At 38.1% G+C, this 22,454-nt stretch overlaps 1 protein-coding gene across 1 annotated transcript in view; it reads right to left on the bottom strand.

Annotated features, from left to right (window-relative positions):
- The window catches only part of BMPR1A (bone morphogenetic protein receptor type 1A), an 82,220-nt gene that overhangs the window by 5,141 nt on the left and 54,625 nt on the right, over nt 1-22,454 (bottom strand). The window contains exons 3-12 of the mRNA XM_074924406.1: nt 19,638-19,838; nt 9,958-10,120; nt 8,006-8,108; nt 6,430-6,529; nt 5,210-5,309; nt 4,160-4,304; nt 3,228-3,420; nt 2,544-2,841; nt 1,603-1,778; nt 709-839 (exon numbers count right to left, since the gene is read on the bottom strand). Of these exons, the coding sequence (XP_074780507.1) occupies nt 709-839; nt 1,603-1,778; nt 2,544-2,841; nt 3,228-3,420; nt 4,160-4,304; nt 5,210-5,309; nt 6,430-6,529; nt 8,006-8,108; nt 9,958-10,120; nt 19,638-19,704 (1,476 nt within the window). The 5' untranslated portion in view covers nt 19,705-19,838. The remainder of the gene's footprint in view (nt 1-708; nt 840-1,602; nt 1,779-2,543; nt 2,842-3,227; nt 3,421-4,159; nt 4,305-5,209; nt 5,310-6,429; nt 6,530-8,005; nt 8,109-9,957; nt 10,121-19,637; nt 19,839-22,454) is intronic.

Raw genomic sequence — 22,454 nt, 5'->3', positions numbered from 1 at the left:
GAAAATCTCCTTATGTATGGCAGAAAAAAACCGTAGAGAACTTCTTCACTGAAAATGAAGATGTGACAAAAGTTCTTTCAGCAGTCAGGAAATAATATGGAAAAAAATGGGAATTCCTAAAAGAAATCAAGGATTTGGGGAAAAAAAGGATATGGCATATCTAGCTTGCTACGCGGAATAGTTACATCTTATTTACTGTGTTCAAGTTGTGGCCCTTTAAAAACACATTTAAATTTAGTATTTTAGTTACATCACGGCTTGCCCTAGAATATACCAATAAAAAAGAAGAAGAAAAAAAAATCTAAAACCACAAAGAAATTGCTTCATATTCCATGAAATAGTTTATGCCCCAAATCAATATGCTATATACATTAAGACTAATAAAACCAATTAAAAACTCATTTTAATTCTAATCAAAACCTGAAAATTGTCCACTATCTAAAAATAAGATCTCAGTCAGAGCTGCATTCATACACTTGGATGCTGCTAAAGAGTATCTTCCCCTCAGATCACTGAAAAGATATATAAAAAATTAAGGTATTTTGAGTTGATTTCAAACATCTCTTCCTCATAACTGCTGTGAGGTTTTAAAAACATCAGAATGTCTGAATGCAGTCCCTATTTTATAGTGGTTTAATATTTATTAAACTAAAATACCCTTCCATATTAATGAACAGAGGGAAGTGATTTTTCCTTCAGCATACTCACTTCATCACTGTTCCATCTATTTGATACGACTGGGCGCAGGCGTTTGACACACACCACTTCTCTCATGTCCTCGTAGGATGGATCATTTGGCACCATGTCATAATATGGCAACTGATACTCTTCAACAATACCTAGAGATAATTGTGAAAGATCAAGAACCATTAAAAAAACCAAACCTATATACTTACTCTCAGATTTCCTTAGCCAGGAGCAAATATTAACTCAATTGTGTGCCAAGGCAAAGCCCCCACACTGTTACGCTGTGATAAAAATCCCAAAATTTCACTATAATAACCAGACATTTACCAGAAAAGCTCCAATATTTTGAATATTAAATTTAATAGTTACAATAATTCCTTGTAGCCCCTCTCACCGATACCCAGTGTAGAATTTGACATCTTCTAATCCACTATATGCTACAAAGAAACAGGGAGAAAGCATAAGCTGGGAAGAAGAGAATACAAGTAAAGATCTCTAAGGTCACAAAAGAAGAGTGAAATAAAAGGAAGGTCGAGTCACAAAAATACGTGTAAAGAGAAAACTGAATGAAACCTGAAATGCAAGAAACTGTAACAAAAGAATAATATCTTATCAATTACATTTTAGAAGTTTTATTAACTGCACAGGGGTGAAATACATCTGCATCCCACTATTTCTCCCAGACCAGACACTCTGCTTTTTGATCAAGTTAAAAAAAAAAAGCCTGAGATGCTTAATTGGAACAATGAAAAAGGTTTAGTTCAGTGATTTTCAAGCTGTACTCTGGACAGACTGTTACTACTGCTTTTAAAGAACACAAGCCTGTTGATAGAGCAGGCTTGTTATATTATTTCCTGGAGAAGTATTGTTAAAGTGAGCCTGGTAGATTTTATACAGAATATTTTAGAAGTTTACCTCCTGTGACGCAGCGCCGAGCCATCTCCCAAATGATCAGCCCAAAACTGTAGATGTCAGCCATGATGTATGGCTGGAAATGGTTTTTATTCAGGCTTTCATCTAGGACCTCTGGAGCCATGTAACGTTTTGTTCCCACTCTAGTATTCAAGGGAACATCAACTTCGTTTGTGTCACTGTATGAAAATATTAGGAAATTAGTGAACTGTGGACTGTTACAAGACATGGTATGAAATCCTGTATGATGCAGTCACTACACTCCAATGCTCCCATTTACAAATTAAATGCTTTCTTTTCTTTTCTTCTCAATATTACACTTACACTACATTGTACCTCCCTGAAAAAGATTATCTGGAAAAATGATAGTACGGAAGCTGACAGTTTACTGCTGCTTTTGCAAGGCATTAAAAGAATTATGAAACAAAATGAATTAAAAACCACTATAAAGTTGAGTACATCTGGTATCAGCTCTGAAAACTATTTGCAAAGGCTTATGCTTTCTTTCAGGCTTTACTGTAGCAAAAGACAATTCTCTGTCTCCATTTCAGTTAAAAAAAAGGATTCAATAATACTATTATAGTATTACTTCAATTAAATTTCAACTCCCTTTACACTGTTCAAATGTTCTATGAGAAATTATAACGAAACTACATGACAGCAACTACTATGGAAGGCAAGTCTGGAATAATGAATGAATTAGTCTCCTCTCCCTTTCCTCTACAAATCTACTTCTATTTTCCACAAGAAAAGGCTTTTAGTTGTTCTCTTAACAACTTATTTTCATCTCAGTGCTCACCAGCATTCAAAGGAAGAACAGCATTTTACTCTCAACACTGAAAGCATGTAACCAAATGATTCCATCCTCCTTTTAAATTGAGTATCTGGTGTATTAAAAAAAATTATATACAAGTTTTTCTGCTACAGAGGATTTGTTCACCTACCTGTTAAACTTGACTGCAAGACCCAAGTCAGCAATGCAGCAGGTTCCATTTTTCTTTATCAAGATGTTTTTACTCTTCAGGTCCCTGTGTGCAATAGCAGGCTTGCCTTGTGTCCCATAAATCTCTGTGTGTAGATGGCACAGGCCACATGCAGCAGAATACGCCAGTTTGAGGAGAGCCCTGTTGTCCAGCGTAGTGCATTTCAGGAAATCATATAATGATCCATTTTCATGATAATCTGTAATCAAGTAAAGCTGCGTCCAGGAGCCAGTGCCTTTAATATCTGCAGCTATGAAACCTATGAAATGTGTAAACAAAGTTACAACTTATTTGTACATAATTTTTCATGCAACAGATTTAGTAAGAGTTCCTAAAGCTACACTGTCTTGGACTGTATCTAAAGATACCTGTTCCCCTTATGAAAACTAATAATGTAAAACCTCAGATTTCACCGATACATGAGGTTCCCATTCCAGTCTCCCAGCAAAGGGACTGCAGACATGTTTCCAACCAAGAGCAGCAAGACTCGACCCTTTCAGTCACATTTTATGGGGTATGTTAAGGGACACGCATCTTGTTATTCCACAGAAGCCGCTATATATCCTTCAAGCAACCCACTAAGAACTCCTCCTCCTTCACCCTCACACAAGCCCTCCAGTAGCCAACAACGTTCTGCTTCCTTACCGAGGATGTTTTCATGGCGCATTAGAACAGTTTGGTAAATCTCTGTTTCTCGGAACCAGCTGGCTTCTTCCGTGGTGAAGAACACTTTCACTGCGACTTTTTCACCCCTCCATTTGCCCATCCACACTTCACCATATCGTCCTTTTCCAACTTGCCTCACCATCTGAATTTGTTTGGCAATAGTACGCTGAACCTAGGGAAGAAAAAAAAAAATTTTAAAAAATAATGAGTTTGAGATAAAGGAAGGAAACCCAGCGATGAACTGAAAGTACCTGGACAAGCTGCTTCTCAAGCTTGGATTGCTATGAATTTTGATCCCACTACAAAATTTGTTCTATATTGTTTTTCACTATTCCCATTTCAAACTCATTATTGCTGCCTCCAAGGGAAGAATTGTATAACAAACCCCAAAAGATTGAATCAGCTCAACTTCTTATTTAATTCAGATGTGTTATCTCCCAAGATATTTGTTTCTATTTTATATATAATTACATTCAACTGTCTCACTGGCTCATTTTTATGCAAGTATCATACAGGATGTTAAATCAAAAATGATGAAAAACTATCAGCCAGTAAAAGCAAATCTATTTTATCAGACAGTGGACGCTAATAAAAAAAAAAATCTTTGAGTTTGCTCAATTTGATACTTGTATTATCCACACATTTAATGTCTGCAGGCTCTAATTTTTCTTTAAATTTTGCTGATGCCAACAGACTTGCTAACATAATCTAATTTTGCACTTCATTTTAGTTAACTATGTGAAGATGGGTTTTGTACGTTTAGTTTGTATTGCATCCTTCACAGTAATTGCATATAGAATAATTAACATCCTGGACGGATGAAGTGCTTTGTTCTAGGCATTAGGTACAAATTAAACTTTGTATCTGATGGAGAGAAGTTCAGTGAAGAAAAATCTCAGTTTATGATTTACCAACAACGGCAGTCCTGATCCACTCCCAGAACTCTGTGACTGGTCAATAAGGTCTTTTAAGGACTCCCCAGCTGGAATAAATGCTTCATCTTGTTCCAGGTCACGATTATAACAGTGCCTCTTTGCCATCGATTTACAGTAATGCCTGCAAAAGTAACAGAAGTTAAGCTGAAGTCCAAAACATGCTTCAAAATATGTAGTAAATTGAGCTGGGAAAAAAGGTATTTAAGTGTACAAGGTTTCTTAAAAAAAAATAAATCAGATTTAACTACCATTTTTTTTGGCGTAACGTACATCGTTTTTTATTATTAAGAAGTTGTTGTAATGCAGGTAGAGGCACGTCAGATTATTATGAGTCAGGCAGAAAAGCCACATTTTTAATACTCAGCTCACAGCTGGCGTTACCAGCACAACACCCCTGGTTCTGGTTTAAACTAAGAGACTGAACCTTGAACCGTGGCAGAGCAGGCTGACACAGGGACATTTCTGCTGCAGGTGCCAGAACAGCGATCACCTCAGCACGGGGCTGGGGCTGGCAGCAGCAGCACAGTCTCTGCACCTGCACGAATTGCCATAGCTCAGACAGTCAAGGATACAGTTTTAAAACGCATCAGAAAAAGGAAAAGTTAAAAAGTAAAACACATTCTTGTCATTTTAGGTGTGCAAAGGCACTTTACAAAGGTAAGTCTCAGAAGTAGATGGAACTTAAGTATCAAAAGTGATTGAAGATCCATAAACATAGAAAGCATTACAATATTCTTATTTACTGGATGCTATAGCATCAAAGTTATATTTAGCTTAAAAAACTCTAAACACTTCGTAGACAGAGAAAAGGATCAAATTCACTTAAATTCTGTGCTGTGAACATTTCATTTTATCTAGCGATGCAACCTGCTATCCGCAGACGTGAAATTAAATTACAATGGTGTCACTTCCAATCTATTCCTGACAGAAATACGTATGATCTGAGTACTTTTACAAAATAACTGTTCTGTTTACATTCTTTCAGGAAATTGAAAGTGTTGAGAATAAAGAAATTTATTTCCTTACTTGTAACAAAAGCAGCTAAATAAGATGATCATGACAATTATGCAGACTGCCATAGAAATCAACACCGCCATCCAACGAATGCTGCCATCAAAAAGTCCATCTATAAAAAAAAAGGAAAGTTTCCAAAGTCTGTTAAACAAACATCTATTGTGAACAGTTTATTTAAGTATATTTTCATATACTGTGTATATGAATGTGCACAAACTGTAACAGGAGGTTTTGTCTGAACGTCAAGAAATCCTTCTTCACTGTGATCGAGCACTGGCACAGTTGCCCAAGGAGGCTGTGAAGTCTCTCTTCTTGGAGATACGCAAAAGCCATCTGGACACAGACCCGTGTACCTGGCTCTAGGTGGCGCTGCTTGAGCAGGGGGGTTGGACCAGCTGATCTCCAGAGGTCCCGTCCAACCCTCCACCACTCCAACCCTCCACCACTCCGTGATTCTGTGACAGAACGTGGAGTCACTTGTACAAGGTCAGGAAGGAGGAAGACAGCTGATGCACATAACATACCAATGCATGGGAAATTCCACAAAATTCATAGTTTTAGTATCAAAGTAAGTATTCACACCAGAAAAGCAGAGATAATTTCATGTGTATGACAAGAAAAAAACAAAACATTTTGGAGTTGTTGGTTTTGGTTGACTCTTGATAGTTTGTTCTTAGAAATAGAAATGAAGGATTTACAGCAGTGAGATTCTGACAAGGTAGTAAGCAACAGTTAAACCAGTATGACTTGGTCTAACCATCAATGAGCACATGAAAATATAAACTCTTTTCACTGGGAGCAACAGAAAGAAGAGAATGAATTTACAGTAGGCAACAGTTAACAATGTCAAAATAAGACACTTTCATTATGGCAAAAGCATAGCAGAGATTAAGAAAACCATTTAAGAGAAAAGAGAACAGGCTGTGGAAAGAGAATAAAAACAGATCAAAAGATCACATGTAGATCAAGATACCAGCAAACTGAGGAAGAGAATAAAAATACCATGAGTGACTGATGGAGGAAAAGATTGTCTTGCACATGCAGAAAAGAAAAACTGGAATTAAGAGTATGAACTGTAGCACAGAGCTTCCTATCAAAATTCCTTAGTAAGAAAAAACAGATCTGTGCAATACTGTAATCACATTCTCTCCCTATTTTTATCTGGTGAATAGAAGGACAGAATTCCTCACAGCATTTATTAGCAGCAGTGTGAACACCCAGGGGCTGTTTACCTGTACTATCAAGTGGTGGTAACGTTGGCTGCAAATCCTGATTGCAGAAATCAGTCCGACAGCACTCAATCGTTCGACGTAATTGTGCTTTAGGTGAGTCCTGTTGAAGGGAGAATTGAATAAACACTCAGATTTTGAAGTGATCAGCTAGGACAGGGACAGATGATGCTATGGATGGGACACAGCCCAGACAAAAGTTTAAGCTATTTTATTTAAAAAAACCAGAACAGTTCAATCTCACCATTTAATGTATGAGAACTTCACAGTGCCAGACAGGCATCATCTAATCTCTTTGGGTATATATGTTCCATGTTCACTTTTTTTTTTTAAATTTTTTCAAGGAACTTTTTTTTTTTTTTTACTTAAGTTGCTATTTCATACACTGCAAAATTGTTAAGCTTGGTCAAAAGCAGTTAATTGTGTGTTAAATAAATACTGCTCTTAAGACAAAAAAAAACAATCCCTTTTGAAGTTTTTCTCTTGAACTCATCATAGCAGCCCTGCTTGCTTCAAAAACATCTTCAAGAACAACATATAAGAGATGGCAGGGTATGACAAATTAATCTGAAAGACACTGATATAAATACAAGAACAATTTTAGGAGATCATGACACCTCAGGTCTGACTTGCAGTAGCCCTAAACATTCACAGCTGTAACTGAAGCCAACAGTGCTTCCAAAAAGCAGCACTACTGTCAGCTACATTATATAGAAACTCGAGTCCTAAAGATTTAAAATTAAATATCCAAAACAGCGATAGCATTTTGGGGGATGGATGGGAGGGTGTGAAAGCAACCCAGCTGGTGATTACCTCTGAAAGCTTTGTTTAATGCAAGCAACGTGACAACGGAAAAAAAGCAGCATGCAGTTTTCCAAGGCAGTATTCACTTGCCCAGCTAGCACTGTATTCCTGTCTTCTAAACAAATCCTTGCTTTCATAATAGATAAAGAAGTTCTGAAGGCAGCAATCTGCTTAATTATACCCCTTTAAAGCAAAAGTTATATTCCTGAAATTAACAATACATAACACTTCTATTTTAAAGGAAAAAAAAAGTTGTTCATCAGACAGGAAGACATATACATTTGATAAACTCTGTGTAAATGTTCATGAAACTTCAAGGGTGCTCTTGTGTACTCTGCGAAGACAACTCATTAATATGTTCTCCTGTCAAATGAACTGAAGAAAACAAGAAATTTCAAATTAAAACAATCAAGAAAGTCTGCATTAAAACATAAGCTACTCAGATCAATTAGGTTGATTATAAAGTTATCTCTTCAACTAAGGAAACAGCTGACAGAATAAGAGGTTGAAGTCTTCTGTTCATTTTGTCAGTGGCGTACAGATACCTGCAGAGAACCCCACCAGGCTAGGATTCCAGCCCAATCTTTGCCCAAACCTCATTAAGTGTCCCTTCTGCACACCCACGACTGCTCCGTCCCTTCCTCCTCACTGGTAAATGCCGAGATGCAAAATTCTACAATTGCAGTTGTAAACAACAGAGATTTAAACTGCTTATGCGGTTCCCCTACATAATCTCCATGAAGATCTTAAATTTTAGTATCTTTTTTTTTTTTACCTTGCACTGGAAGTCTGAACCTTCATACTTCATGCAGCCAGAAGCAAGTGTGGGTTCTCCATGTTCATCTTCCTCAATGATAGCAAAGCAGTGCCCATTAGTTCTGGAATAAACACATCACCTGTGCTTTACCAGCTTGGTTGGTTTTTAATACGCAGCATTAGTTGACCACAAGCCTATTAAGAATACTGGAATGGCAGTATCTTGAAAAATTCTTCTTTAACACAGTGGTTACCATACAGTTTGAGAACAAAAGAAGCCCTCAACATTTTTAAATAGAACACTCTAGGGATATTATTTTCCAAATAATGTTTTCTACTTCCTTACCGCCCCCCTTCAAGATTGCTCGTACGCAACCACACGTGCACAGTTTTTTAGAAACAACTGAGGGGGTGGAAAAGCAGAGACCTTACTAGAAGAGCTTACTGACTACAATTTCATAGGTTAAAAAAAAAAAAATTTCCATGTGACTATTCCTGACACTGCAATGATAAACTCTCCAAGAGAAGCCCCAATATGTGAAAGATGGTTATTTCAAGGTCGAAAGCTCAGTTACACTTTTCCCACACGGTCTCTCTCAAACACTCAGCCTTTGGGGCAAAACAAACCAACCCCCAAATCCACTTTCTGAAGCTGACAGTAACAAATTAATTACATTCTTTCAAAACTAATGGCACTTCAATTCCCCATTACTTCTTCATACAAATGCTTTTATTTCTACACTACATGAAAACATGAACAATATCTGTAAGGAACACCAGACCAAATTTTCAATGGTAGGTCTGTGCTTTCAACTCCTGTAAAATTAAGATTTTTACTAAGTAAATCAAGACTCATTCACTCCCTCAACACAGATACGAAGAAAAACAAATCCAGAAGTATTTTTGTTTGCCAAAAATTTTAATCTAAATGAACGTAAAGAAATGTAGATTTGGGAAACAATTCCATAAAATACCCTGCACATGAACACCGCATAAGTGTTAACTCTCTAACAGCTTTATTAACAGAATAATGATATATTCAGCCACCAGTTCAGAGGCAAAAAATTAATAACGCCTACACTGACTGCATACACCAGAGGGCGATAAAAAGCAAAAAATAAATACCAAGATGAAATACTGGATTGTAACTGAACATTTTCTAGGTGCAAAACTATGTAAAACACTACCTGTGTTTACATTTAAAAAGATCGTTGTGTTTATTCCACCTCCTCGGGTTCCTCAAACTGGTTAATCTGCCAAGCGACAGCTTTAGAGAGGCTTAATACTATGTGTTAAAGACTCAAATTACAGTAGCAAGTAATGTTTTCTATTATGTATCTTTATATTAATTCTTGAGAAAGAAAACAGAAGGGCCTTAAACATGGAACTGCGAACGAAGAGCAAACACAAGCACGACACGAATAACACAACATCTCAAGCGAGTACATAATCAGAGCATGAGTCTGTAGGATTTGAGGCTTACCAAGCTAAAACCACCCTCCAGCCCCTCCCTGTTCAGAGGCATTTCTTTTTTCCCCCCTGCCTTTCCCTCACACTCCACAACTAAGCAACATTTAACAAGAAGAATTCTCAGTGAGTGGCTATGTAATATTACCTTTTGACTATCAGGTGAAGAGATATTCGACTAAGCCAGCAGGTGGCCATATCAGAAGGTTTAGATTTGGGTCATTTAATACTCACTCAGTCATAAACTGCTACAGGTTACCCAAATCCACAGCCCTTCAAAGCAGTTGCTGGGGGCAAAATGACCAGTTGCAAATGCTTCTAAGGTATGGTGAAAGCAGGACTGGGGGTTTTAGAGCTCAGCTGTCCACAGAACCAGGCAGTTTCTAATCAATTACGGTCAAATCATCTGACAGAAGCTCAGTCAGCACTCTCAATCATTTGCTCTCTCATGAACAAAAATGAGCCTCTTCAAGGAGCCTCTTCTATCCTGTATGCAATACTTACATGCACGTGTTATTAATAGCATCATCTGGACAATGTCCTGAGCAGTAGCACTTAAGAAAAGGTAAGGTGTCCTCTGGAGCAAGTGTTACTCCATTCGCTTGTTTCTTTTGGTCAGGATTTGTCTTCATTCCTGTGCCATGAAGCATGCTGTCTCGATTTTGACCTGGACATTTAAAAAAAAAACCAAAGAAAATATTTTTGCATCTCTCTGATAACTGTTCAAGAGCTTTACAGGCAAAACACAACAACAGGATAAATATATTAACAAATAATTGAACGATACCAGACATAAGAACCTCCTTGGCCAAGATTATAGCAGAAATCTGAGTTAGTAATTTTATTGTAGAAATGCCTAACTCAAATATGTTGTATCGTAACAAATCTTCCAACTGTAATCAATATAAAGAAAAAGAGGATATCTTCCCTTTCAGAGGTGGGGCAGAAAAGCAGTGATGTAACCGGTAAGAATTTTCTGAAGAAAGCCTTTCTCATTCATGTGTTCAGAAAACCAAAATGCTGACCGCTTGATAACCACTACAGTATAATTTTATGCATGACTGAATGTACTTAATATGCAATTTTCTAATTTTCTGAACTAATTTTTTATGGATTCAGAGTCTCATAGAAGAGCGGTAATAACTCTAAAATCTCTTGGGTTTTTTGATCTCTGTATGCATTAGTACTTCAAAACAGAGCTAAAGTAAATCTTGTTTGCAAATTAAATTTCAGTAAATGACATGAACATCCACACAAATGAGCTTTCACAGTATAAAAATAGGGCTAAATTATGTTTCAAGTAGCCCTCGATTTCTCAACAGGAGGAGAGTTGAGCATCATTTGTTCTGGTTCCTGTTATTGAAGTGCCTTTGTGAACGTAGGCATTCAGAGGAAAAATTCCATCTGTTTTCTTAGTGAAGCACATGCAGTAAAGGCACATCTTCATTTGGAGCATGCCTTGTGACCACTCTATGAGATGAGAACATCTTCATCCATCTCCTCCAGCTTTACCACACGTAATTTTACCACAGAAAAATATTTTTCTGTCCATCCCTAACAGTATTCTTGGCTCTAAATCCTTGAGGTGTGAACCAAATCAAGCTAGAAGAGTTGTGAAGACTATCACCTGCACGGACACGATGTACAGCAAGTGCCTCTGGGAGGCTCAGTGTGCAAGATAAGACAACAGCCAGTTAGGATCCGCAGAAGCTTTTACAAATTCAGTTATAATTTAACAAGTGGAGGTACCTGGGTATCTCTCAAAAATATTTTAGTCACAATATCAATTTATCGGAGAATAAAAAAAAATACTTTGACCTGGAAACTCATGGTCTCTTTTAACAGATTGTTGTGGCTTCTCGTCAAACCCACAGAACACCAGCTGTAGAGTAATGAGAACATCACTCATGTTGTACCTTGCTTGAAAGATGTGCAGAAAAACTTGATTAAAGCCCTGTGCAGATACCATACCACCCTCTGTATCACTCTCGTAACATCCACTGTATCATCCAGCCAAACGTGTGATTATTTGTGAAATTTTACCTTTTTGTTCTGAAAAAAGCAGACTTGCAATTTCCTTATCTGATTAATACAGCACACCCAGTGCATCGTTCCCATTTCAGCAATTTCCCTGAAATAACGAAACTGTGCCTCTTCCAGATACAATGATGACTATATCCTAAGTGCAGCACCATTTACCTAAACCCTCAAATCACTTAGCCACGTTGTATTTGAAATGTAGATTCCAAGCAGTACTTCAGCGATGCCTGAGTTAAATATTCCCCCATATGTACGGACTGTTACCAGGAAAGAATGTCCAGTGCTAGAAAAACAGAGTTTACCTGTGCAATAGGTATTTTGGATTTAACCAAAAGGAATTTTGCATGTATGAAATAGCAGCTCCTCCATCTGTCCTCTCTCTCTTTCTGCAGATTTCTTCCCAGCGTAAGCTGAAAGCTCATTTTAATACTGTGCTCCAGATGTTACGCAACATTTCGTACTCCCATTGAAGAGGTCCTTACGTGCTCAGCGAACAGGTAATTCTACTTAATATTTAAAGGGAAAGCCACTGCATACATACAAATATTGTCTTCTAATTTTGTTGAACTGCTAAACTATCCTTCCTAATTAATGTTATAAAACCCCCTTTATCTTCAGGGACATTCCATGTTAGAAGTCAGAATACTTTATCATCCATGTCTCACAGTCACTCATCCATCTTCCTACCCTGAGTGCTGAATGAAGTATTTTTCAATTCATTAGAAGAAAAAAAAAAAAAACCCTCTAAAAAAAAACACCAAACCTAAAAAAACCCTAAAAAAAAAAAAAAATATCGAGGAATGCTTAAAGCATGGCTTCTCCTAGCTCATAAGAGAAAAAACTAACAGTTTTATGCAGGCCTCGGATCTTTTAAAGCCGTATTATTTTTCATAAACTAACACTGAGGCATGACTACAGGTATATCCACCTTTTATATTAAAATGAATACATTTTCCCTCATAATTATTATGATGGATTGTATAACAAGATTTATGAAGATCACATACCAAATAAAATCTAAACCAGATAACTGTATTGTCAAAAACCCAGCATCTTTGTCTTTTGTACAGTTTATATAGGCAAAGATTTTTATTCAAAGCAAAAGCAGACTACAATTTCATTATCTTTGTAATGTGAAAGACACACAATAGTCCACGGTGGCCTGTTTTCATCTTACAGGTAAAATCTGAATTGCACAAAGGCTGGGGGGGGGGGGGGGGGAAATCACTTTACTCCTCCTTTTTCACTTTCTAAGACTGTAAAGAGAACTCTTACTAACTTCCCTGGATACTCAATATTAATTGAGTATCCAGGGAAGGAAGAAAGAAAAACATCAAGACTGTTTGGGATCACTTAAGAAGAAAGTGTTTAATAGCCCCTGTCTTGATACTATCCCTAACTGAAGCTTTTACTGCAGTGCTACAATTCAGCCTCAGCATTTCAAGAAAGATTATAGTGTCTACCTTAGAGATGCTGGGTATGGGGAAGGGAGTTGAATGTGGAAGATGACTTGGCTTCCATTCACCTGAGATGTTAAGAGGGCAGATCGAGATCTGAATGGGGTCACTGGAGGTTCCACTGATGTTTTTCCTGGTTAAGAGACACTGGGTAACCAAACAAGAGAGAACGAAGGATATGCCTAAATGACATCTTCAGGTAGCACCTGACTTTCTTGCACCAGTACTCTGGTTATCCCCCACCCTCAGACCTTCACCTCTCAAACATTCACCCTGCTTGATCTTCCTTCTGGGAGCAGGACCAAGGAAGGAAAGATCACGTTTTAGGGATCTTGTGACACTACACTGCTTGATGATGTAACTACTGGCTTCTTTTCTATGACACATGCAGTTGTCAGCTAAGAAACACAAACAAATCTTACATCATCTTCAAAGGTGTTCAGTGCTCTGCATTAATACACACAGCTTCAAAAGGAAGACGTTTGCACTGAAGTATAATATCCAGAGATTTCGGATACGGCACAGCTTCTTTTTCCATTATTTCCTGTCCTCTACTGTGAACTGCACAGGGGTGGCAAAATAATACACCCGAGCAGCAAATGAAGTGTCACACACTGGAGGACTTGTTCAGGAACCTGGATCAGCTTCAGCCTGTTTGACCAGCCTTGAGAATGATACCATCGTATAGAGCAGTTTGTATATTTAAAAGTGTAATGTGTATTTTACCACATTTCAACAGCTTACAACACTCAATGAAATAGCAGTGTGATAGCGAGCTGGAACATTCTCTTCTCATGTAACCACAGTGTAAGACAATGAAGAGAAATAAGCTGATGGGACTTCACGTTCTTAGTTCATCATTTGCTCTCCCCCTTCACAACATTGTCTCATATATACTTCAGGAATTTTAAATTTCTAGAAGCGTCAACAACTGCTACAGATAAGACGACAAACGGTTTTCTGTTTAAATGTTTTTAAAATAAAAAATAACAGTGTCTGCCAATGTATCATATCCAGCCCTTGATCAAAAAATATAAACTATTCAAAGAACTAGTAAGTAAGTCTAACTTACTAAAAAGTAAGTTAGAAGTACAAAATGTATTTTAAAGCAGCACTGTATATTGAAAATCCCACTAGTTTAGAAGCATAAGTCTACTTGAAAGCATGGCTTCAAATACCAATATTAATAGGGATAATCTTTAATGTGTGGCAGTGAAGTGGTATTAACCACTAAAAACTGAGTCTTCTGATCCAAGATGTGTGTAACCCATAGAAAAACAGCTTTAAGAAACACAGAGCAGTAAGTGAAAGACAATTATGCCTATAATTTCTTACTTAGCTGTATCCCTCTACCTCCACAAATTGGACAGACAAGTTGCAATGCCACATCTAGTAGCCTACAGCATTCGAGCTGTTCAATAGCTTTCTGAATTCATAATAGAGATGTTCCACATAAAAAACTTTTTTATTCCACAGTCCATTATCCTTAAAAGGGACTTATCCTAGCAGAACTACTGTACTGTCAGCATTTCTTTGTAGCTATCCTTATCCAAGCTTGTAAACCCCAATAAATTTAATATTTGAATAAAAAGCATCTTTGTCAGAAGACCACTTTCACCTGCCATCCTGCTGGGGCTAGCTAACACTCAGGCCTTGCCCACGCTGGGCTCTTTTCATTAAAGATGAAAGTAGTACCAAAGCTCTTTATGTTAGATATGCCTGCCTTATGAAAAAATTTTATGTGGTAGTTTAAAATTACCTCTTCTTGCTTTAGGATGCAGACACTGCAAAACCATCCACTCCAACAAGGACATTTCACCTTTCTGCTGATCACAAGCTTTCATAATGATTCAACAGGTACTGCAATGGGAATTAAATCTTGGTACAACTGATACAGCTTGAGTAAAATACTAGTACTTTTTCTTGAAACACAAAATAATTTGAAAAAAATCAGAAAAAAATGTGAGTGCAAAGAAAGTATCTCCAATGCTTCTATGAGCTCTGTGTCTGGCATTTTAACCATAACTCTCCTTAGAGTGCTTTTCTATATATCAAGGCTGTGATCTCCAAAGACCAGGCATGTTAGAGGTAGCTCCACCTAGCAGAACTGGTTCCTAAAAATCACAGCACGTTCCCAGACTCCTGGTTTAAAATCCCTGTACCACCCTCCAGCTCTCCCAGGAGCTACACCAGCGCTCAACGCACAGGCAGCCCCTGCCCCTCTACCTCCCCAACCAGCCATCCCCAGCCTCTGCTTCCACTTCCCTTCCCAAAAAAGTCACTTCTGAAGACTACACTCTGTCCTTATGTATTCAATATGAAAAGCCAGAAAATTTTACATGTATTTTACTGTTAAAGGAAAAAATTACACTGCATTCTTATTTAAATTAAGCAGACTTTTGAGGAATAAAGTTACTTAAAACTGAATGTGAAATGATAATAAATATATCACCCTTTAATAATCCGTTAAAATAACTTTAATCAGTCAAATATTTAACAGTACATGTTCGCTGCCCATGTTTTAAAGGCTGATACTGTCATTAATTGGGGAAATCACTGGTAAACAGAACTACACTATCCTCAAAGCAACAGATCAGCTTCTGAAAACTCTAAATTCCTTCTGCAGATTTTAGAAAATTTTCTTGATTTCAGATTAGTTTATATGTTTAAATTTAGTAACTATTTCATCTGAAATTAAGACATTACATAGAAGTTTAAAAAAGTAATATCCTTTTCTATATCAAATCTTTGAATAAAAGTTTAGGTACAGTAGCGAAATCAAATCTCAATAGATTTTTTTTCCACTAATGGACACTTTAATAAAGTCCATTTTAGTATCTAATATTAACACTAATTATTCTAAAATTTAACTTTTAATAACCTTTCTTCATACAGATTGAATGCTATTAATACATTTTAGTCAACTAATTTACACGGATTAAAATACTGGTCTTCTGCGGTCTCTCTGGAGAACACAGAGGTGTGATGAACCACGTATCTAACATTACATCATGTAGTAAACTGACAGTAACTAAGCACTAAATTTAGGAGAACATGTTTAAGAATACATTAAGTTCTTGAACTACTCTGTTACATATAATCTGCTACCCAGGCTTATTTATGATCATTTCTCACCGTAAGTGGAAAAGTCCCGATAATGTGATGGAATTCCCTGCTGCTGTAAGAACACTTTCACATTAATCGACATGTGCAGCCACTTGTTTTTTACCGTTACCTATTAAGAAATCTGGTGTCTATATATACATGCATGTATACAGACACACCATTACCATTCTCTTAGATCTTGGTAGCCCTGAAATTCCTACCATTTGGAAGAAGCCTCCAAAACAAGTAAGGGAGAAAAACCACTAAGGTGGGTGCCAGTCACTGACAGTACACACGCTGGGCGTTTCTACTTTCTCTGGTTTTCCCTCCTCTTCCCGTCAATCACACGAGTTCTCTTCAATTCCTCATAACGTGTCTTTTCCACCTCTACTGGTTCCTTTATGATGCATTTTTGTAACCTCCTGTGTAAATTTTCCTTGTTGAAACTATTTTTTTTCACTTTCAAATTCCACTTTTTAAGACTTTTCACTTTAGATTTCCTCTTTCCTATAAAAATTTCAAATACTCGACAACAATCAACTTTATTCTTTCTGTCCCTCAAGCACAACTCCTCTATGAATGTAGGGACTAGCAGAAAGACTTGACTGTTTTTCTACACCACCCCTAGAAACCAAGCATATTTCCTATGTTTGAAGATAAGCCCTTAGGCAACTTGCATCAAAGAACCAACAACATTTCAGCAAGCTCGACTTTCCCATGGTTCTCAAAACTTGCTCGGTATTGATTTGGAAGTCAGAAATACTACTGAGACAAGGCAATTTCTTCTTTAGAGGCTGAAAAAAATTTCACACAGTCTTTAAACTTAATTTAGCTATATTGTTGATTAGAAGCTATTTATTGAAGCATTATTAATAAATGTGACCATGGAAGGAGTTAATGTAATTTAATTTGTATTTAGAGAGAAAAAAATTGTTCCTTCAGTTGCTATTGCCTTCGAGTAAAATGCTGAATATTAACTAATGCGAAGGGATAAGCAAGACTTCAGTAAAAAGCACATCACTCCCAAACACTTCAAGGGAAGAAGCTGGTATCTTCTGCAAGAAGCAGCAAAACTGCTTGAATAATGGTAGAACAAGCTCCTCTGCAAACTGCTGCATCTGCAGGTGAAGTGGAAGAGACCTCTAGAAGTCACTGGTACCACCACCTGGGTCAAAGCAGGACCAACTAGTAAGTTAGACCAGGTCGTTCTGAGACATTCTGTTAAAGTTTTGACTGTCTCTGAGGATGCATATTACACAACCTCTCCAGAGAGCCTGTTCTAATGCTTAACCACGTTCACAGTGAAAATTTCCTTCCTAATTTCTCACTGAAATGTCCTTTATTGTGATTTGTGTCTGTTACCAATCTAACCATCTTACAGCTATCCGTAAATATCTGTAAATCTGTCCTATAAACTTCAACTATACCCAAACGAAGCTATTTCTGTCTAAATAGATTGAGCTATTTCTTGCCAATTAAATATTGGATGTCCACAACAGGAAAAAGGACTGGCCTTGAGAATTTCCCTCTCCCAGCTTCACTAATGTAACAAAGAAGGAATAATCCTGGATTTATGGCAAAGCTTCAAACTGAGACCCATGTTCTTCCCCACTCCTGAAATATGTGTGTGCATGCATACATACACGCACACACAGAGTGAATCCAGCCAAACATCAGTGCGTAAAGCACCTACCTAGAAGTTAGGAGACACTATTCTGAGTCCCTGCAGGCTAAAAAGATGAAAGTGCTCAAATAGCTTGGTAATTATACAGGAACACTTGTCCAGTTTTGGAAGAAGTGTTTACAATTCTGTAGATCGTACTCAACGATACAGTAGCCTTCAGTGTGCTCATGGTGGCCTCCTGGGCTGAACTCCACAGGAACCTCAAGAGGAAGAATGGCAGTTTTAAATATCTTTAACAAAGCGCAATTCTGCACAGATCCAGAGAAGACTTCTGTTCTGTAAAAGCTTAGCTGTGAATGCGCGTGTGGGATGGAACTTGAAAGAGCTTGAAGATGATCCTCTTTACACTGAGGCACTATTCGTTTAATTCAGGTCTTAGTGTAGTTGACAGCTCATCCCCAGTCAATTCCAGGGAAATATCTTCAGTGGAATTTATATTTACTGCTTAATAAGGGTTTGGGTTATGCTTAAGGGTACAGTCTTGTGCTCGGATTCCCCTCACCCAGGTCAGAAGCTGCAGCAGTTCCCAAACACACCCTGGCACTTGGTTACAAGAGGATAAATACCAGCACATGGGAAGAGGCAGGATCAAGTGGCTTGGAAGGGACAGGCCCATTACACATTTGATGGAAATCTGTTCTTAAAATCAGTTGTCAAGCTATGTATCAAGCACAGTCCTGATAAAGACATCTCTGCTAAATCCTTTAATCTAATATTGCAGGTACATACCAGAAACAGAACATAAAGATTGTCATTTGGGTACTTACCAGGCTTCCTTCTCTCCCCATTTTAATGGGTTCATTGAATTGCTATTCTTGACAGTAAATAACTCAAAGAATATCTCAAAATAAAATCAAGCACTAAGCAGTAATTGGTAGAAGTATAGAAAGAGAATATAAAACCTTTTACATTCCAAGTATTGAAATGGCAGTACCAAATTAGTCTTGCCTACTTCCCCCGCAGCATATGGAAAGCTCTGGGTACTCAAGCATGAGAGGTGCACAGCTGGGAGAACAAGAAATCTTACACAGAGACCAACTACGGATGTACATGCTTGACAGACACGAATAGCACTACTGTTCAGGTCCCAAACATGAGAATGCAATACCACTAACAGCTCAGATACCATTCTGCTATTCCGACACTTCCTGAACTCCAAGCAGTTACAGAATCAGACCTGCCAGGTACAGCTGCTAATAAGGAGTAAGGAAGTAATAATAAAATGGATTTTCTCACAAACTAGTTATAATCTTTAAGTTTCAATTTCTGATAGAGCATGAGGCAGTCACATTGGTTGGTTCCAACACTTTTCTTTCTAATTCCACCCAACTTGACAGAGGAGTTCAAGTCCCATAGGCAACTGGATTGCCAGAAGTTTTTGATTAAGTGGTGGCTGGAAAGACAACAGACATACAAACAAGTATCTTCACTAACTAAAAACCAGGCTAGTATGAACATCCCATAGCCTCACCTCAGGCCATTGAGTAGGTGTATCAAGCTTATTCAGATTAGATACACCGCACTATCTCTTGGCTACTGGGAGCATCAGAAAGCACGGGGAACCGCACACTGCCATTTCTTCAGTGGGTCAAGTTTAAAGGGATCAAAGATGCACACATACAGGAAACTGAAATTCAGAAAGTCAAACCTCTGTTGTCTCTATTTAAGCATTTGCTAAAAGAGACCTAATCTCTAATCTACAACAACATGATCGCTGTAACATCCTTCTTTTTAAGGAAGTGTCTATATGGCATGTCCGGCAGATAAGCCAACTGCCTGCAAAAGAACAAAAAACTCCCAAACCCCAAATCAAAAAAAAACCTATTCCAGCCACTGGAATACACAGGACTTAGTTATGGATGAAAAATATAAACTTATTTCCACTAGTACATATTTACCTTGAACATGGAGGATGATAAGCAGAGAGGCTCCAAGCAATCGCTCATAAACTCTCAATCGAGTCATTGTTCACTTTTAATACTTCCTGAGCAAGGCGACTGGCCCTTCTGCTTGACAAATGTTAAGCTTTTGATGAAGCCTAATACAAGATTTGGTGTTTGACTGCGAAGATGCTTTTGTAACTTTTCCAACCTCGTTTCCTGAAAGACACAGTAAAACAAAGTGTTAAGAAATTCCTTGCATTTCTTAAACAAGAAAAAGCCTTCAAGATTTTTCGTCACACCGATCATAACCACATGGCTTAAAAATATATATTTAAATTGCATATGTTTATTAAGATTAGTAACTGAAAACCTTAGCCATATTTACTATCCAACTGAATAGCAGGCTGCTTCTGAAACGCACGTTTTTGATAACGACCCACGGGGATGTTTTCACACTCCTATCAAAACTATTAAGTATGTTAACTCACTAGTCACAGCCATGTCTTTTAGACTCATATATGTAATATTCAACAGATTAACAAGTAAATCTGTTTTCAAACTATTTTTTTACAGAAATTTAAACCTATAACTTCTTTTCTTAAGAATGCAACTCAGGGGTGACTTTCCATAATACTGAGAGAAAAAAGCAATACCATGTTGAGTCACCAGTTGAAAAACGCTTGCAGAGAAGCTTTATTGCGCTAAAACCCCAGCCTCTCTGCTGGATGAAAGCTAAATTTGTATTAAAATAGCTTAGTTGCCTAATTACAATGTTAGTTTTGTCTTCCAGAAAACAAAAAGCGCACAATCTCATTTAACATTTGAATGAACAAATTAATTTCTCATTTAGCATCAACTATATTCCAGTCCCTCTTCCTGTAGATTACTATGTTATATAGTGTTTTCTGGAGAAAAAAAAAAGTTAGCTCAGTTCACACCACCAATGAACTTTTATTGTTAATCTCTGTTAACTCCAATTCAAAATCCCGATACCCTTCTGAATTCCCAAGTTTTGTGCAAATTAGTCCCTCCTGAAAAATTATGCTACTATATGCACACGCCATTTGCTCCAAAAATAAAATAAAGTCTACTTATCCAACGTATGAGCGCATAGCTAAGACAGCCAAACTGAATAAGACGATACTTTTTCAGACCGCAGTAGTTGTGGTCACGTTCTGCTTAACGAACTTTCCACAGCTATTCACAAGGGAAGCTTAATTGGGCCTCAAAGGACTAAAAAGCAGCTCGAACACCTAAACAGTTAATCGCGACAAAAGCGACGTTGCACAGAGCTGAACAGAGGCCTGATTTTGCCTTTCCTCGGCCTCTTGTTTCGGTGGGCCTGACCCCCCTGACCCCTGTCAGCCTGGCGCTGCTCATGAATGCCCAAAGCGGCGTTCGCTCGGGGACAGGCTGCAATTACTGTTGGTGGCCGCTTCCACCATCAATAACTCAATCTGTCTGTTGGTGAGACCCAAGAACTTTTCATTTTAATTAGTGCTTCGGAGGCATTTAACATGGAGGCAAATTAGCGGCCAAGCCGGGAGGTGTCCGTCACTCCCCATCTCGGCAGGCCCGGGGCAGGCTGCCCCGACCCCTGGCCTACTTTTCACACGTCTCTGACTTCTCGGTAATGAAGCGACAAAGCCCCTCGGCACCAGAGGAAGCCGGGGGCTCGCCCAGGGCCTGGCACCTCCCGCCGGCGGGCAACGTTCCCCAAGGCTGCGCTGGCCCGGCCTTTGCCATGATTGCTGCCAGGCGACGGGTGGGATGGACACAGCACTCTGCGGACAACCCAAGCGCTAGTAACTTCAAAATAAGCTTCCTGGCAAGGCAGAGGTAAAAGCAATAGGGTGACAAAAATATTCACTCTCTTTAGTGTTTCCTAAGCACAAGAAACAGGGCCAGTTCTGACAGCTGGCAGGGAACATCCTCCCGGCGATAACATCAGGACAGCCACACATCCAAGCGTTATTATTGCTTTATTTGTGCTTCAACTGAGACAAACTTCAATCCTCAATAAAACGTGGAAGACGAAAACTGCTAACAGCTTGTATGCAGTAAACCAAGACTTTATTTACAGTATTATTTTTGCAGTCCGTCAAAGAAAACCCTCCATTAATAGTCTGTTTAAAGTATATTCAAAAATAATTTCTGTCTGTCTTCATGCAAGTTTCAGCAAGGACTATATATCCTCATTCTCACTCTTCCACATTTCGAAAGGAGGAGTGTTTTAAACTGTCAGGAAATTGGTGGTCATGCTCCCCAGTTCAGTAATGTAAAAGAGAACACTGGCATAGGAACTTCATGTGCAACGTGTATTTACCGCTGCACTACACAGTACGTTACCAGAAAAAAAAAAAAAATCAAGAAGAAAGGGGAAAACCCCCACATTTTCATGCAATTCACTTCCAATTTTGTGGTGATTTTTGTTCAGTGAAACAATCTAATGTAGCTTTCAAAAATGTTGTCCAAGCCTATTCCAGAATATAACACTCTCCACTTTGAACCTGTATTTTGTACCTGAATCTTCCTTTCATGAATATTTCACTTTTCACAAATATATATAAAAATGTAAACAAAAATGTATATAAAAACATGTAATAAATTGACACCGAGAACAAGTTCTGCTACAATTCCTCATTTTAAAATCATTCTACTTTGAGAATGCTTATCAGCATGTAAAAGACTCCCCCAACAACTGAAAGTAAAACCCAGCTAGACTGCAGTTCCAGTCTCTTCCTCGGAAATGCACATATGATGCCTTAATCTTTCTGTCGCTGCTAGGGTCAGTGGCCAGTTGAGCCTTGGACAGGAAAGCCCCCGAGCTGG

This window comes from Athene noctua, chromosome 21 (genome assembly GCF_965140245.1).
Source record: "Athene noctua chromosome 21, bAthNoc1.hap1.1, whole genome shotgun sequence".
NCBI lineage: Eukaryota > Metazoa > Chordata > Aves > Strigiformes > Strigidae > Athene > Athene noctua.
The sequence above is the reverse complement of the archived record's forward strand: the minus strand, read 5'-3'. Positions and strand labels throughout refer to the sequence as shown.